The sequence below is a fragment of the Ambystoma mexicanum genome, chromosome 12 (assembly GCF_040938575.1).
Source record: "Ambystoma mexicanum isolate Mex_15411 chromosome 12, UKY_AmexF1_1, whole genome shotgun sequence".
NCBI lineage: Eukaryota > Metazoa > Chordata > Amphibia > Caudata > Ambystomatidae > Ambystoma > Ambystoma mexicanum.
In genome coordinates this window covers 493,633,675-493,650,038 of record NC_090936.1, presented here as the reverse complement: position 1 = coordinate 493,650,038, position 16,364 = coordinate 493,633,675, and the positions used below count along the sequence as shown (strand labels likewise).

General features: G+C 45.1%; 1 protein-coding gene across 6 annotated transcripts in view; it reads right to left on the bottom strand.

The window, feature by feature from the left end:
• CNOT4 (CCR4-NOT transcription complex subunit 4) overlaps positions 1-16,364 on the bottom strand; it is a 1,427,191-nt gene that overhangs the window by 1,160,804 nt on the left and 250,023 nt on the right. For all 6 annotated transcript variants that reach the window (XM_069628774.1, XM_069628777.1, XM_069628772.1 and 3 more), the window contains exon 3: positions 11,302-11,499. In XM_069628774.1, coding sequence (XP_069484875.1) covers positions 11,302-11,499 — 198 coding nt within the window. The remainder of the gene's footprint in view (positions 1-11,301; positions 11,500-16,364) is intronic.

The following is a 16,364-nucleotide window of genomic DNA, read 5'->3' as shown; positions in this document are numbered from 1 at the left end:
ATGTCTGCAATCACCATACCGCTGACCCCCATTTGCAAACTATGAGGCTATTAACGATAGTTTGAAAGATCAGGTGACAATGATAGCCATGAAGCACACTAAACTCATACCTTGAAGGGTATATAGAAGCTGCAGAACAGGAAAAAAAACCTAGGGAAATCAAAGAGAAAATGCTGGAGCAAACTATGAAGCGCAAACCGACAAGTCCAACCAACAGCGCTCAAACTACTACAACAAAAGAGTCGCCAAAAAAAGCGCAAAAGATTTCAAACACAAACGGAACAATTACCTCTGAAACCAGCGCCCAGGAAAGACCAAAATGGGAGCAACTTCAGTATATTCAACCCCCTCCAAATCAACAAAGAAGTCAAGTTCAATTTACCCGAGGTCTTTTTCTTTAAAGCAAGCTCCCCTAAGAAAAACATCACATTGGCGAAGAATCAGAAGGAGGGAGCCCCCCTCAGTAAAACTCCTACTGCAGTAAACCTTGAGATTATCGGAAAAGGGAAAAAGAGAAGCACCCAAATTAGAAACGACTAACCAAGAAGTTCTGTTGAAACTATCCAAGAGGACAGAAAACCGTGCATGTTCCACAACAGATAACACTAAACTACCCTTCGCAGCAGGAAATGAAGGAAAAAAAACAAAGACGCCCCAAACAAGAAACAAACCAAATAGGGCTTCTGGGGGGAAAGGACAGGGAAAACCCTCTGCAAACTCCCCAAGAACAGTCAACGATTTTCTAGCGGATCAATCTGCCATGAACCTTTCGCAACAGTCACAGCGATTTGGAAGAATCCAATCATGAGCAAAGAGGAAAAGCAATAAAAAGCAAAAACTCGGAGCACCAGAGCAGACCACAAGCAAAAGAAAAGCAGCAAAATCAGGCCTACTCTCCGACAAATTGAAGGAGTAGAGAAATACAGAACCAAAAAGGATACAAAGAACAATGCAAGAGAAAAGATAAATCAATAGACTCGTTGGCTAATCGTGATCAAGCACAAACCAATCAGCGAAGAGAGACCGAGATGACCGGGAAAAAACACCAAAGGAGACATATCCAAGAATCAGGAGAGCCCACCCAAATGGAGCCAGAAAGAGCCAACTCGAAAAATCTTAACCTTGAAACTAGAAAAATCGCATAAAAATCTACAAAAGATGGTGCTCAATAGGAGGACGGTAAGAAACATCTTCAGTAACATCACTACACTGAAACTTCTGCGAGCAGAGGACTATGTGAGAGTTGAACCGTACCACAGAGGGTCGATTGCAAAGGCTTACTTCCACATAAAAACAGCTGCCATGCCGCTTTCGATCAACAAGGCTTCAGAACAGCTTTTAAAATGCGGCTTCCATCTATGCATAACAGCCAACATCGACCCTATATTGGACAGAAGGGATTATGGGCGAACGAACATTCCCAGCAAGAATCCAACGCACTACATGTCCAAAACTGATGCCGTATATAGCTCTAAAAGAGTATCTCGACATGGCCAAGCCCTATGACAGAAGCATCAGAGAAACCAGAAACTCAGAGGCATGCACGCAAAAAAACATAGGAATGAGGAATAGGCCATGACTCAGTTGAGGGGCCTAAAACCACTCCGAGGAGTATGGGTAAGACCCTCAAAAACAGGAAGGAAAGGGCTCCATCTACATCAACATTTCTCAAACCTCGAGTAACCTCATCTGCATCCACTACAAAGCCACAACAGCTGGCGAAAACAGAAACTGCACTCTCCCCTATGAAGCAAGTATGGGCATGGCTGCCAAAAACACTGTCAGCGTATGCTAAGAAATAGCAACACGCAACCCATGGAAAGGTGGTTCGAGAGAAGGGGAGGCTAAAGGAGCACATGCAGCCACAAACCACCTTGCAGATGGGATCATGGAACACGCGGAGCTATCAACCTCTACTGAAAAAGGGAGACAATCTTGGGCAATTTTGATATCCTAGCCTTACAGGAAACGTGGCTAATGGAGAAACCACACCTTGACTGCTTCTCCATTTTATTCTCGCCTGCACAAAAAAGAAAAAAAGCGCCTGGGACCGCCCCTCGGCTGGGATTCTCTTGGCAGTTTGATCAGGAAGTGGAGTCAGCATTTTAAAAACGCTGTCGACATCTTTAAACCATCTAGCAGTATTGACCAACTGGAGAATGTTTATCCAGAACACCAAGATAACAGAGCTTCCAGTTGCAACAATATCTGTGTACTGCAACCCCAAAAACATCTCAGATGACGATTTTCTTAAGACCATCAAAAATATACTGGACCATCTACTTATTGAATTAAAAGTGGGGCATGTCATAATATGCAGCGATTTAAACGCCAGATGTTCTCCTAATATTGCCACACAACAACTTAAAACCCCAGCCGAAAAAAGACGTGCAAGATGGTTAGAGCTAATGGCCATATATCGCTGCTACAATTTCGACAAGGCTTTCCCAAACCCAAATCGCTTGCCAACTTGGGAAAGACCTCCAGCGCCACTATCGACCACATCTTTGCATCAGATAATCTGCTAAAACTTGTGACATCTTTTGAAATCATCAAAACAGCTGCAAGCGACCACAATCTCCTGAAAGCAACATGGAAAACTCCAAACCGTCTGCTCCACTATTGTGAATCACAAACTGAGCCTAATGTCCAAGGCAATCGCCTCAAATTGACAGCTGAGAGAATAAGAACTTTAAATCACAACTATCAAAAGAAACGCAGAGTAATGGACTAAAGACAGTAGACATTCCAGACTATCAGCCACTGCTGAGCACATATAAAATCAAGATCGGAAAAAAAGCTGCTGGAAGCAACCCCAACATCCACCATTATGACAAGATCTTATTCGCAAAAAGCCTTGGTAAGACGCCTAAAAAGAAATGCAAAAAATTAACACCCCGACAGCCCTTGAGGAAGCGAGCTACAGAGCAAAACTTTACAAAGCATGGCTGAGAAACCATTGGATCTCCATGTATCAAAAAGATTCTGAAGAGATGCTAAACTAGGAAGCAAAAACGCAGGAGAATTTTGGTCTCATCAAAACGTCAGGGGCGCATTCAGTACCATTGCAAGCAATCTGCGTGAGTGAAGAATATTGGACAGCACATTTTTCAGCTCTCTTTCAGGGTCCGGATGGACAGATACAAACAGATCAAGAAATCAACACCCCATGGTGCAATCTCTCAGACGAAGAGGACATCAAATCAATCATAAGGAAACTAAAAGCCTCACGTAGACCAGGGCCAGACGGCATGACAGAAATAGATCTAAAGACCTTCCCAGACAAGTGGGCGTCCTTTATCAGCAATGTCTTTGAAAATTGTGCCAAAGCAAAAACGGTGCCGACTTCATGGACCACATCTGTGGCGGTACCAATTTTCAAAAAGGGCGACAGGTCAGATCCATCAAATTACAGGCCAATAGCGCTCCTAGACTGTATAGGCAAAGTGTTCGGCATGCTACTACTCAAGAAATTTCAAGCATGGGCAAAGTCTGCTTCACTATACGATCCTTTTCAAGTTGGCTTTCAGAAGAACTCGGGGGCTTCACTCAACATCAAGCTCCTCAGCCACTTGAAAAGTAAAGCACTAGGGACTTCAAATATGTACCTAGCCTTCATAGATCTCACCCAGGGTTTCGATGAGGTGGAAAGGCAGCTGCTCTGGGACAAACTCAACAGCAAACTGCCCAGAAAACATCATGATCCCATAAAAGAACAATACGCAAAAACATTGATGCAGGTAAAGTTTAACGGAAATGGCATCTTATCGGAAAGAATTCCAATAAATAGGGGGATAAAGCAGGGATGCCCATTGGCGCCGGCACTATTCATTGCCTTTATTGGGGACTACAAGGAGTCAATGAAAACCGTAAGGGCTTTTCCGCCTAAGGTGGAGGGAATACAAGTCCCAAGAATCCTGTACGTGAATGACATCACGGTAATGGACCAGACTCCGATAGACCTTAAACGCCAACTAACAAACCTAGCGGAGTACATCAACAAAAACAAAATCCAAAGCAATACAGGAAAAACAAAGATACTGATCATGGGCAAGAAGAACATTTGCCCCACTGGAGCTTCGTGGCACCTGGAAAATACGCTGATTGAAATTGTCCCAAACTTTAAATATCTGGGGGTCATGCTTAATAACACCAAACTAGAAACCAGTATGCAATCCTTCATCTGGTCTAAGGCACATACCATGACTACACAAGCACGAATGTTGGACAATAAATTTGGGCGTTTTTCGCTACCAGCATTAAAATACTACAAAAGTTATCCCATGTTTGACGTATGGTGTTAAGGCCATGCCTACACTTCCAGACAAAATCTGGCCAAAAATAGAAGCCTTGTTTTGGAGATCAGTGCTCTCACTTCCTAAAACAACTTCACTACCAGCAATTAGGAAGGAACTGGGCTAATCTCTAAATGCCGTAATGGAAAACAGCATGTCTTTATATAGAAAAATCCTTCTCCCAGACTCACCAACCTTATACAATCTGATGGCGACTGAAATCAAAATAGGGGGCTCAAAAATGCTAACATGGGCTACAAAAAAAAGGAACAACTACAATCAATCATCTGCACACAGGAAGACCTATTCTCTAATCCGATGAAAATAAAAAGAAAGTTAGAGGAACTGGACTGGATCACCACTTTGCTGAGATGGTAAATTGCTTTTCAGTCAACTCCAAAGGAAATACAATGATCCAGGGCAAATTTATAAAACATTTCCCAGCAAACCCTTGAGACAACTTCATAAAAGCCAGGTTGAACTTACTCCTGACTAACGAGATCTTACACATTAGAGGCATCAGCCCAACAAACATCTGTAGGCTGTGTAAAGAGTCGGAGGCCATGGAATCGGTTAGACACCTACTTACATTGTGTCCAGCACTAAAAAACATGAGGCAAGCTTATTTGTCAACTGTTCTGGAACCCTCTTACCTTCGTGAGGAGAAGACATGGTGGCCACGACTAATAAGCAGACATAAAACCTCATGGTCAATTGCCACGGTAAAAATTTTACAACATGCTTTTACGCTGATAGCACAAGGAGAAAGAAACGGATAAGTAAATGACATGCAACAACAGTGAAAATGCAAACAGTTGGTCAAGATGTGCAAAGGACAAGTTGCAGTGAGGTCGTTGTTAAAACCACAGTTTTTGGTAAACACAATTAAAAAAATATAACTAAAAAAAAAGATGGTCAGAGGAGAGAAAGCAGGTAGCGGGACATTGGAAGTAGGAAAACAATTAAGTCACATGAGGAATAGGGGGGGTGTTGAACAAGATAGTAGGAGTCGAGCAGTAAGAGCAAGGTGGCGGGGTCATATAAAGTAAGAAGATGGAGAATGAAATCGCATACGGGAATGAAGGGAGGATAGATGCAAGATCTTCGTTAAATGAAGTGGATCAGACTGGTGGTCCACAATTTGCAAGAAAATAGCTATTGACAAGAGATCAGTAGCGAATTTAGGGAATACTATGAGCAGTTGTATACATCCCGCCCTAGCCCCAGGACATGACAAGCTGACGCGGTATCTAGACGAGGAGGCCCTGGATTGGCTAGATCAGATCCAAGGGAGTGCGCTTAACGAGTCCATTACGGAGGAGGTGGTTCATAAGGTGATAAAATCCCTGCTAGTGGGAAGGCCCATGGGATGGACAGCATAACCACAGATTTCTATAAGGCCTATGCAGACTTTGTGATTTCCCCATCTAATGGGCATGTACAATAGCACAATGCCCTGTGGTACTTTACGATCACAAGAGCAGATCTGGTGAATTCTGGTACTTCTTAAACCTGGAAAAAATACCCGATTGTCATCCTATAGGCCTTTATCACTAATCAACACAGATAATAAATTACTACCGAAGATACCACAACAAATCGCATACTCCCTCAAATACAAGCCTTGGTCCTACCCAACCAAGCCGGATTCATTCCCAGTAAACCCACTCACAATAACCTAAGACGCCTGTTCACCCTCCTACACAATGTGGATCCTAAGGTCCCATTGGCCATCGCAGCCCTGCATGCCGAAAAGGCCTTCGATTCTGTTGAGTGGCCTTTCCTCTTTGAGGTGCTATGCTGTTCAGGGTTTGGGTTCACCGATATCAGATGGGTTAAACTACTATACACTGCCCCCAGGGCTGCAATATACACAAATGGGATAACCTTGACATATCTAAACCCATACGTAGCACCCGCCAGGGCTGCCCCTTTTCCCGTATCCCATTTGCCCTTGTGATGGAGCCTTCGGCCTGTCATATCGGGGAACTACACGCACACCGTGGGATTCGCATTATCCTTATATGCCGACGACATCCTTCTTTACATCAAGCACCCCTGGCAAAACTTTACCCTGATGACACAGGAACTTGTCAGATTCTGAGAATTCTCGGGACTCAGGATCAATTGGGAGATGTCTGAAATCCTCCCCCCAACCCCGGGGGTGCAGCAAGCAGACGTGGGTGATCGGCTTTCGCTGGTGTCCCCAGAGGATACGATATTTGGGCATCACAGTCTCCACCACACAGGATAGCCTATACAGAGATAATTATGTCACACCATTGGAGATTTTAGAACAGAAAGTAGAAACCTGGATATTACTCCCCATCAACCAGGCGGCCCGCATTGCCGCAGCCAAGATGGTAATGCTTCCGTTACGGCTGTACATCTTTAACAACGTACCGATATGGCCTCTCCTTGCCTACTGGAACCGTATTCGAAGGCCGATGACTACACTGGTATGGGCAGGGAAACAGCCAAAGCTAGCTTATGACACGCTTGCCCGGCCATTTGAGCGGAGCAGTCTGGAATACCCGGATATGCATTAACACTACCTGGCAGCTCAGGTACAATACATAGCCGATTGGAACCCTCCTAGCCTCAACTCCCCACACTCTCAGTTGTTGAGAGCGGTCACCACCCCCGATTTACTTATGGGCCTGCTTTGGGGCAACAGACGCAGTACCGAGAGGGGAGGTTCAAAGCAAAGCAGTTACATGTAATGCCTGTGAACGGATGAATCGGCTGTTGGGAACTACCCCCTCCTATTTACCCGAACAGAGACAGACATTGTTTACAGGGACAGTGTAAATTGGTTAAAACTCACTTTAAAATGCATGATGAGGGAAGTGTGGAATGGGAAGGCATTGACTCACCTCAGGATCGTCAGACAGAAATTTTATGAACATGCGTATAAGCCCACATAATGCTGATAGCCAAATTACGGGGGCAAAGAACTAAGAGGGACCCCAAGGGGGAAGCGTTTAGACAACCCCTCTGACATTACAGCACGTTTCGCTCAGTTCTACGAGCAACTATATTCCTCAAGCTGAATATCATCCCAAGAAAGTATCGATAAATTCTTAGAGTCTTAAGTGTTCGAACCACTGCAAAGCCCAGATTTAGACAAACTGAGCGCACCCATAATACCAGAGGAATTCGATGCCACCATCTCCAGGTTAAGAGCAGGGTCAATGCCAGGACAAGATGTTTTCACCCCCAGCGTTTTATAAAATCTTCAAGGGTGCTATCACACCCTTTTTAACCCTTCTGTTCAATGACATTATGGAATCAGGCAGGCTTTAGCATACCACAGAGGCAAGGATAATTGTTCTCCCCAAAGGGCGGGACAAGCTTGAGTGCAGCTCCTACAGGTCTATCTCCCTGTTGAAAGTCAATGAAAAAAAACAATGTGAGCATCCTTGCTGATAAGTTAAGCGAGGTGTTCCCAAAGCTCATACACAACGGCCGGTATGTGAAAGGGCGACAGGGCTCGGACAATGTCAGAAAAACAGATCTAATTGCGTCGATTGACTACAGGGACATGGACCCAACAGTAATCTCGATGTATGCAGAAAAGGCCTTTGACAGGGTGGAGTGGCAGTTCATGCTCCAAATCTTGAGGAAAGCTAACCTAGGATCTCGTTAGATCATGGGTGCACAGGCTCTCTATCGTAACACACGGGCGAAGGTTGCAGTTAATGGTGTAGCATCCCCAGCCCCCTTTTCATCCTAAATCGTTGTACCAGAAAGGCTTGCCTCTTTCACCCCTAATCTTTGCGTTGGTAATGGAGCTACTAGCCCAGACTATACAGAAAAACTCTGGGTGTTGTTGGGCCACCTAAAGGAATCGGACAGCAAGCAATGGGTTCATTAAAAAACTTTTTTTGGCCCCAGTCACGCTGGGTGAATGGCTCTGGGTTCCCCAAAAATCGCTACCACGCAGAGTGTTTGAGCACCTAATCCTGGCAGCGTTATGGGCCCTTTGGAAAAGGAAACCAGACATGAGTGTTGTCACCACATGGCCGTCCCCCTCAAGATGCATATGGGCTCCCCCAATTAAAGATCTCATAACAGACCCTATCTGTTTTCAGCCGCAATATGAACAGGGTCTCGTCAGAGTGGGACAAATGTGGAAAAACTGGGTCTTCTTGGCCAAAGAAGAGTTAGAAAGTGCTCAACAAGGCCTACAAATCCAACCTTTGCTGTACTTGCAATTGAAGTGGGCTCTCAAGCCCATGATGGGAATTCCAAACTCGCAGGCATCTCACTCCATTTGAAAATGTACTCACAAACATGGGCTCCAAGAGGCTAGTCGCAAAGCTGTACAGCGCCTTACTGGAAAGGGGGCACCTACCACATAGGCTAGGTGGGAAAAAGAAAATCGGGTGGGAGGGAAATCTGGGAGGGGTGTACCGCAATATTCAGGGCGATTTGGAACTCCATAATCGCAGTCCAATACAAGATGCACAACTGTAGGCTGCTTATGCAATGGCACTTCACTACTCAGCGATTGGCAAAGATGTACCTGGGGATAAACCCCCACTGTTTGCGCGGGGGTGCACTCAGATTAGCGACTATTTGCATCAATGGTGGGGATGTCCCAGCATCCAAACTTATTGGAAAGATCCTGGGGTGGATTCAAAACAGAAGTGATAGAAAGTCCATGACACCCCCTCCAGGTACTGTTCGGGGTAGAGCTAGTCGAAGAACAATACCTAGTCCTTCCCCATCTGCCCAGTAACGTACTGCCAGGAGCCAGAGTGTGTTTGACCATAGGAGGGAAGGGAAGTGTCCCGTCGCCCAAGAATGAATGGATGCACAAGGCTAAAGAGATAGGACATATCTGCCTCTATATATGGTTATTACACCACTTTCGCTGCGTCACACCCAACAGAATTATAAATGTTGGCAAGTGCCACACTTAGATAAAATGGTGAACATTAGCCTGCATTGCATCTAAACCGAATTGTGAATGATGGCAATGACCACATTTGGATTGAATTGTTAATGGCCTTCGTCTCATCTAGACAGAATTGTGAATAGCAATTTACACATTTTGTTAGAATTGTGAAAATTAGCTTGCATTGCATCTAAACAGAATTTTGATTGATAGCAATGACCACATTTAGTTATAATGTGTCCTCCAGACAAGATTGTAAATGCTAGCCTGAACCGCTTCCAGGCAGAACTATGAATGTTTGTCAATGCAACATTTAGATATAATTATGTACACTAGCCCCTGCCACCCTTAGACAGTTTTACGTGAATATTAAAAAATAAATAAATAAATAAAGGTTGCAGGTGCCCCTCTCTCGAAAGAAACCTGGCATGATAACCTGTTCAGTGGTTATTAACCACTTTGAGAGTTCGCAGCCATCTGCTTTTTGCTCACTGTACCTTGGTATTCTTGTTCAGAAGGGAATTGCCATAGCATTTCGGTGCTGGACTGCCCATGTGGGCGGGACAAAGACTGATATGCAAATGGATATTTCCCATCTGTGAAAGGTACAGTGCGGAAAAAGCAGATGGCTGCGAACTCTCAAAGTGGTTACAAACAACCTGTTAAGTGATCATGCTGCGTTCTTTTGAGAGAGGGGCGACTGCTACCTTTTTGAAGTAAGTGAATATTAACCTGCATAACATCGAGGCAGGATTGTATACGTTAGCCTTTGCCACATTTAGATAGAACCATGAATACTGGCTCATATCAACCCACTTGCCTCAAGTGCCCACAGTGACAGTACTGTGTAGTTAGTAGTCTGTGTCGCACATTTTGTAACTTGTTACATTGGTCTTGTCACATTGATTCAAATCTAGAGGATGCACACTGGGATGATACTGTCATTTATTAACATACTTAGCAATTGTTCTTGTTAGACTGATTCACTTCTAGAAAGTAACTTTAGCTCACATCTTGAAGTACCCCTGAGCTAGCACTGTGACTCACTTGCATGCGCTACACAATTAAAATTGCTCTCACTCGCTCGACTCCCAACTAGATTGGGCCGCCTGTGACAGTTAATTACATATCTTTAAATCATAACTCAACCCAAACTCTCTCCCTGATATCACTATGCTTACTCTCTAAACCCCTCAATACAGCTATACCCCTCGATCAATTTCAGCGTAGCTGCTCACATACGAAGATTACCCCATATACACCTCATCGTTCTAATAAAACGCAGCTATACCACTTGACAAACCGGTCTAGCTGCACACATAAGCGTCCTACAACCCAAACGCAGCCAAAACCCAGTCTTGATGTCCACCTGCCAGAATGCACACATTCAACTGATATCAATAAAGCCACACCCAATGCTAGGATGCCGCTACCACCAGGCAATTACACCAGCTGCACACAACTGGTCCACTCAAGCAACCTAAGATACCTTATTCTCTTAACTGACCTGCACTAACGTCCCTGAGGGCGGTCTACCTACCAGCGCTTTGAGGTCATACCAATTATATATAGAGCGCTAGATGAATGCCAAATGACATGGAAAGCCTCACTGCTGCACTAATGGAATCGCACACATAGACATGTCATGGCTTCTGCTTTCGGAGTTCTGGGATCCGTATAAACTAGTGCCCAAAAGCCTAATAGTAATGTCGCTTTTCGACCCAGCAGAGTGTAACATCACATAACAACCAGAGGTATTGCCTAAAGTGCAATTAAACAGATCAAACCGGAAAGCCAACCCGAGAGGAGCATTTCCAGTGCTAACTGTTTAGCTGCCTGCTAGGGTTGTTTTTCCCTCTCTTCTCCTTGCTTCTTTGTCTTATTTTGGTTGCTAAGTGAAGGGGGAGAGGGGAGTTTGTAAACGCATGATCGTTACAGAAGAAAGTTAAATATAGACATAATGTAAAGGTAGCAAATTAGGTTCACCAAGGAATTTTTATAAAAATCAGGTACATAAGTGAATAAAACTACAAAAGTGGAAAGGGAATAGTAAAAGGGGATGGCAAAAAGGCGGTGTTTGGATATTGTAGACATACTGCTTACCTCTGGATCTGCTAGGCGCTGTGACAGTCCCACTACAAAGACCAGGTTCTTTTGTACCACTCGCACACTGGCTAAGTGTTTTCTGTTTTCTGAAATCTTCTGTTTGCGCTCATTCTGTTTCTGCTTCTTTTCATTCTTTATCCTCTGCAGTTCCTCCTGTGAAAGTGGTTTGTATACTGCTGGGTCTTCTGGGTATGGCTGAAAAGAAAAGAAATCGCATGCATAGTCAGCAAAAACAACAAATTAACTTGTCAAATCCTAGCATGCAGATGGAAGCATGTGGGAGTCTCAAGCAAACCAAAATTACTTCCATCCCGTTGAACTATGAACTAAACTACTGCCTTGCATGCACCAAAAGGTTGTGCACTTACAACATCATAAAAGATCTCTATCTAACGTCTTCATACTAGACGTCAACTGTAATACTGCAGACCTCATTCCAGGGGAGCAGTGGCTAGACCCCTTCCCCAGGGCACATTTTCTTGGTGTGTGCAGCCACACCATAACCTGGAATAGTTCAACTTCTGATTTCACAAACCTCTAATATATTTGCCAAAGAACGCTTTGAAACTAACCAGCAGTCTGGAGAGGGAAGCCCCCCCCTTCCCATGAGGCCATGCCGCAACCAGATAGTCCACCTGGTGGTGGTGCTCAGCATGTTGATCTCATGGGGAGGGAAGCCCCCATGGGATTAGTGACTACCTGAGGAGCACACAGTATTCCCCATAGCCCACCTTACCCTTACTCGCCTTCCTCACCAACACTCTCCAGTTGCATCCCTAATATTCATATATGTGTTTGTCATACATCTTCACACCCACACTCCCCATCCCCATTTTCCTCTCGTATGCTATATTGCACAACCTATCCTGCAATAAGTACTGGGATGAGTAAGAGTATGGTTGACTTGGTGACATCAGGGTTACCCACTACTGTGATGAGGAAGAGGTGCAGAGGCATGAGGAATCACCCTTGGAACCTTGAAGAACGTTCTAGTGTTCTGTGAGATTCTATTGGGCAAAAGAAGAGGGGGGAAACCAGAAGGAGTCTTCAGCCTTCCATGAGGAGCTGGTCCACTGGCCTGCGAGAAACCCACAACGTACTGGGGTAACCAGGAAAGCTGGTAGGCGCAAAAAGAAGCAGTGGGGAATCCTAACTGCGATAAACAAACATGGAAAATGTGTTGAAATGGAAAAGTTGTTTCCCAAAAAATAGAAGGCAAACCGAGCGGGTCTGGGACCCCGCACCCACATGAAGAGGGCATCGGGAGCCATCTTCCTCATGGCAGCACCTGGAAGGTTAGTACACCAGGTCTGCCACATTCCCAAGAGAAGGGAACTAAAGGTCTGGGACCCATACATGTTCACCTGAAGTAGGTAGTAGCAATATATGGGTTGAACCCTCTTTTGTTCACGGGGGGTGGATCTGATATAGGGTCATAAATAAAATCTCCTAAGCAAAAGTAGGCTCCAATGTGACTGGTGAAAAACAAGAATACATTGAATTCTTCAATGGAACACTTGTCCTGTGGACTGCTTTCTAAGATGGTTGCCATAGAGACTAAAGAAGCTAAGCTTAAGCTTCATGACCGAAAATGACATGTGACCGCGCGAAATGTGATCACGTTAGTCACTTTTTTTGTCCAACAACGCCAGGCGTTCGCAGAATGCTAGAGCCAACCTGTGGAACGCAGTGGAAAATCGAGCTTAGAAAGTGAACCCAGTGCCTCACGGTACATATCGCTACTAGTAGAAGGCTATAGTAAATAAAGGCAACATTATTCTGCCAATTAAATGGAAACATCAGAAACCCATAAGTATCCTAAATTTAGTAAATTATAACATGCTGCCATTATTAATTCACAGATTGGGGAAAGAAATAAATCCCTCTATTATTGGAAAATAGAAGATCCAAGTCAATAGGAAGAAAACTTCCCATGTTGAAAAAATTGAAGTTCCAATCCGAAACTTTAATCAAAGGCTTCAGGTGGGTAGTTGCCACACTTGGTTAAATTAATAAGACATGGTTATTTGTTCTAGGCTTTTAACACAGCAATTGTGCTTTTTATTTGTAGTTCTTGTGAGACGACAGTCTGAAAAACAAAATCAATCTTTGTCCTGAAGATGGGCAAAACGTCAAACAATGATGCCAGAGATGGCGGCTAATACATTCTTTTGAAAAAGGCCGAAACATACGAACATATGTAGACACATCTTGAAAGTTTACAGTGTAATAAATGTGTAAACTGCAAAACATCTGTTGATTTAGAACAGTTTGTCACGTACTAGATGCTCACGGTAAATCAAATTTGAAATGCCAAATTGATGCAGGCGTTTTGTTGTTTTTAAAGCTTTTAGATGATTAGATAAAATGTGTACTATTTAACTTTGATATAACCATGTCTACAAAGTCTATTTCATGATTTATGTGCAATAGATAGAAATACTGTACCGGAGCATCTGCAGTAAGCAGAATGAGAAAGGGGTAATTGATCTGATCTCTTATAGTACAAAGCATAAAGTAAGCAGTGTCGCATAGCAATTCGCTATTTAAGTTGCCCTCTTCAATGAAAGCACAGCTCGCCCTACATTCCTCTATTACCCTCACTGCTCTCTTCACCCTCTTTTCTCTGTTCACTTCAAGTTCTAATGGAGAGAAAGTGCAGCAGTAATCGTCTCCTCCACTCTTTGATAAAACATTTCTTTGTGTTTTATGACAAACAAAACCACCACAAGACAAGGGGGGTGGTAACAGAACACCCATAGGGTGAAGTACACAACATTAAACGTTTAGAAGCACTCCAAGCCAGCACCATCAACTGCAAGTTCACATAATGTTTTCAGTAACACAATCCACCATGGCCCGCCCGCCCTCGGTTCCCCCAACCAACCACTTCCACTGTGATCACCATTGAGTCAGGTTTTCAAGGTCCAGTCTCTTCCCATTTCCTACATATCTTGGATGCCTTGGCCGAGCATCCCCGTGCGCCGTAAATCCGGTGCTCCATGAATCCATGTCAAGTATCCATTGTTCAAGTGTCGGGGACACCACATTTTTGCACAATGTTGCGCTTCATCAGGGCCGCTGCAGTGTTCAATAAGTTTTCCCCCATTTATTAGAGTCAGATGTGTCAGGTACGCCCAGGATTAGAACTTTCAGATCAAGCTCAATGGAGCAGGTGAATGCCCTGGACAGTTCCACGCAACAGGCAGTCCAGTAGGTGCAGATCCGGGGGCATGACCACAGGATATGGTAGAAGGCGCCCTCCTCTTCCCCACAGCGGAGACAGTTTGGATTTGTTGCCCTCTTCCAACCATATAGTGCAGCTCGAGGGTAATATACTCTAGGGAGGATTTTGAGCTGTACAAGTCTGAGCCTAGAGGATATGGCCACCTCTCGCGGATGCATTAGGACCTGGATCCATCTACCCCACATCTCTTTCCCACCAGGTTTTTAGTCTCGATAACTCAGGGGTAGCGAAGGATGTGATGGCATTGTATAGAATGGATGTGCATTTACTAGGGATGTGCGCGGGGATCATATTGCGTTCTATCGGTGTATAGTCGGGGACCGTGCCATCTAAAGGTATATAGGTCTGCAGGGCATGGGTCAGCCGCATAAAATGACATCGTTCCGTTGTGGGAAGTTGGAATTTGCACTGCATGTCCTCAAACGAGGTAAATTTCCCGTCTTTGAGGATATCTCCAACCTTCAGGATTCCCGCCCTCACCCATCGCGGCCATGGTTCAAGTTTGCCAATTTCTTGGCGATTACTGTTTCGCCATAGAGGTTGCGCTGCAGTTATTTTATTTCCCCACCCAACGAACATATGTGCCTGTCTCCAGATAGTGGTGATGAGAGTCTCGATTGTGGGCAGGGGCGGTCTCTTCAGGGGCTGGTATAGTATCTGCAACGGGTCTGTGCCCTGCATAGGTTCCACGTCAGCCCGGATGGGAGGTAGTGCACTATCCCCATGAAGCAGATCATTAACTACCGCTAGTTGTGAGGCCCAGCAGTAGGTTTGGAGGCAGGGAACACCAATCCCTCCCTCCCAGACCGACCTCTGCAGAGTGCTTAATGCCACAGGTGACTGACCCTCCTCCCCCATATGAGTTCCCTAAGGAGGGTTTCGGTGCGGGTGAATTCGGGGGTGAGGGATCAGGAGTGGGGCGTTCTGCAGGACATATAAGAATCTTGGAAGTGACATCATTGTGAAGAGTGTGGCACGCCCCATGAGGGTCAGAGGGAGAAGTTTCCAGTGGTGGACGTCCCTAGCGAACCCGTCTACAATCGGTTGGAGGTTGTGCATTACATATTTGGTTAGATCAGATGTTATCCATAACCCCAGGTATTTAAAGCCCTGTGTATCAAACCGGTACGGACATCTCGTGGAGTCTACCCGCTCACCCCCTTTCACCGGGAAAAGTACCGTTTTCCTCCAGTTAATTCTTAACCCGCTAAATTCCCCATAGGTGATGAGCATCTGGGTTACTGTGGGACAGCTCTGGGCCGGCTCGGCCAGGTATAGCAAGAGGTCATCAGCATAGAGAGAGACACGGTCCTCATGTCCCTCGGGCCATCCGAATCCCGTCCATGCCCCGCTTCGGCGAAGCCACAGTGCTAGCGGTTCAATCGCAAGAGCGAAGGGGAGAGTGGGCACCCTTGTCGCGTGCCTCTGACCAGAGTGAAGGAACGGGAGGTCCACCCATTCACCTTAACTTCTGCTTGAATGTTATATACTAACAGTTTAACCCACCCTAGAAAGCTCTCTCCAAACCCCATACGGATCATGATTTCCCAGAGGCTGTCCCATCGGATTGAATCAAATGCCTTTTCAAAATCTATAGCCAGCAGGGCGAGCGGGGCATCGAAGATAGGGGCCCGCTCGACCGCCAGATGGAGTCGGCGCAAGTTAATTCGGGTGGATTTGTGGGGCATAAAGCCACACTGATCGGGGTGTATCAGCATGTCCGCTATCAGTTGGAGCTGATTGGCTAAAAGTTTGGCCAGGACTTTGGCTTCTCCGTTGATAAGCGAGATCGGCCTATAGGAGGCGCATTGCT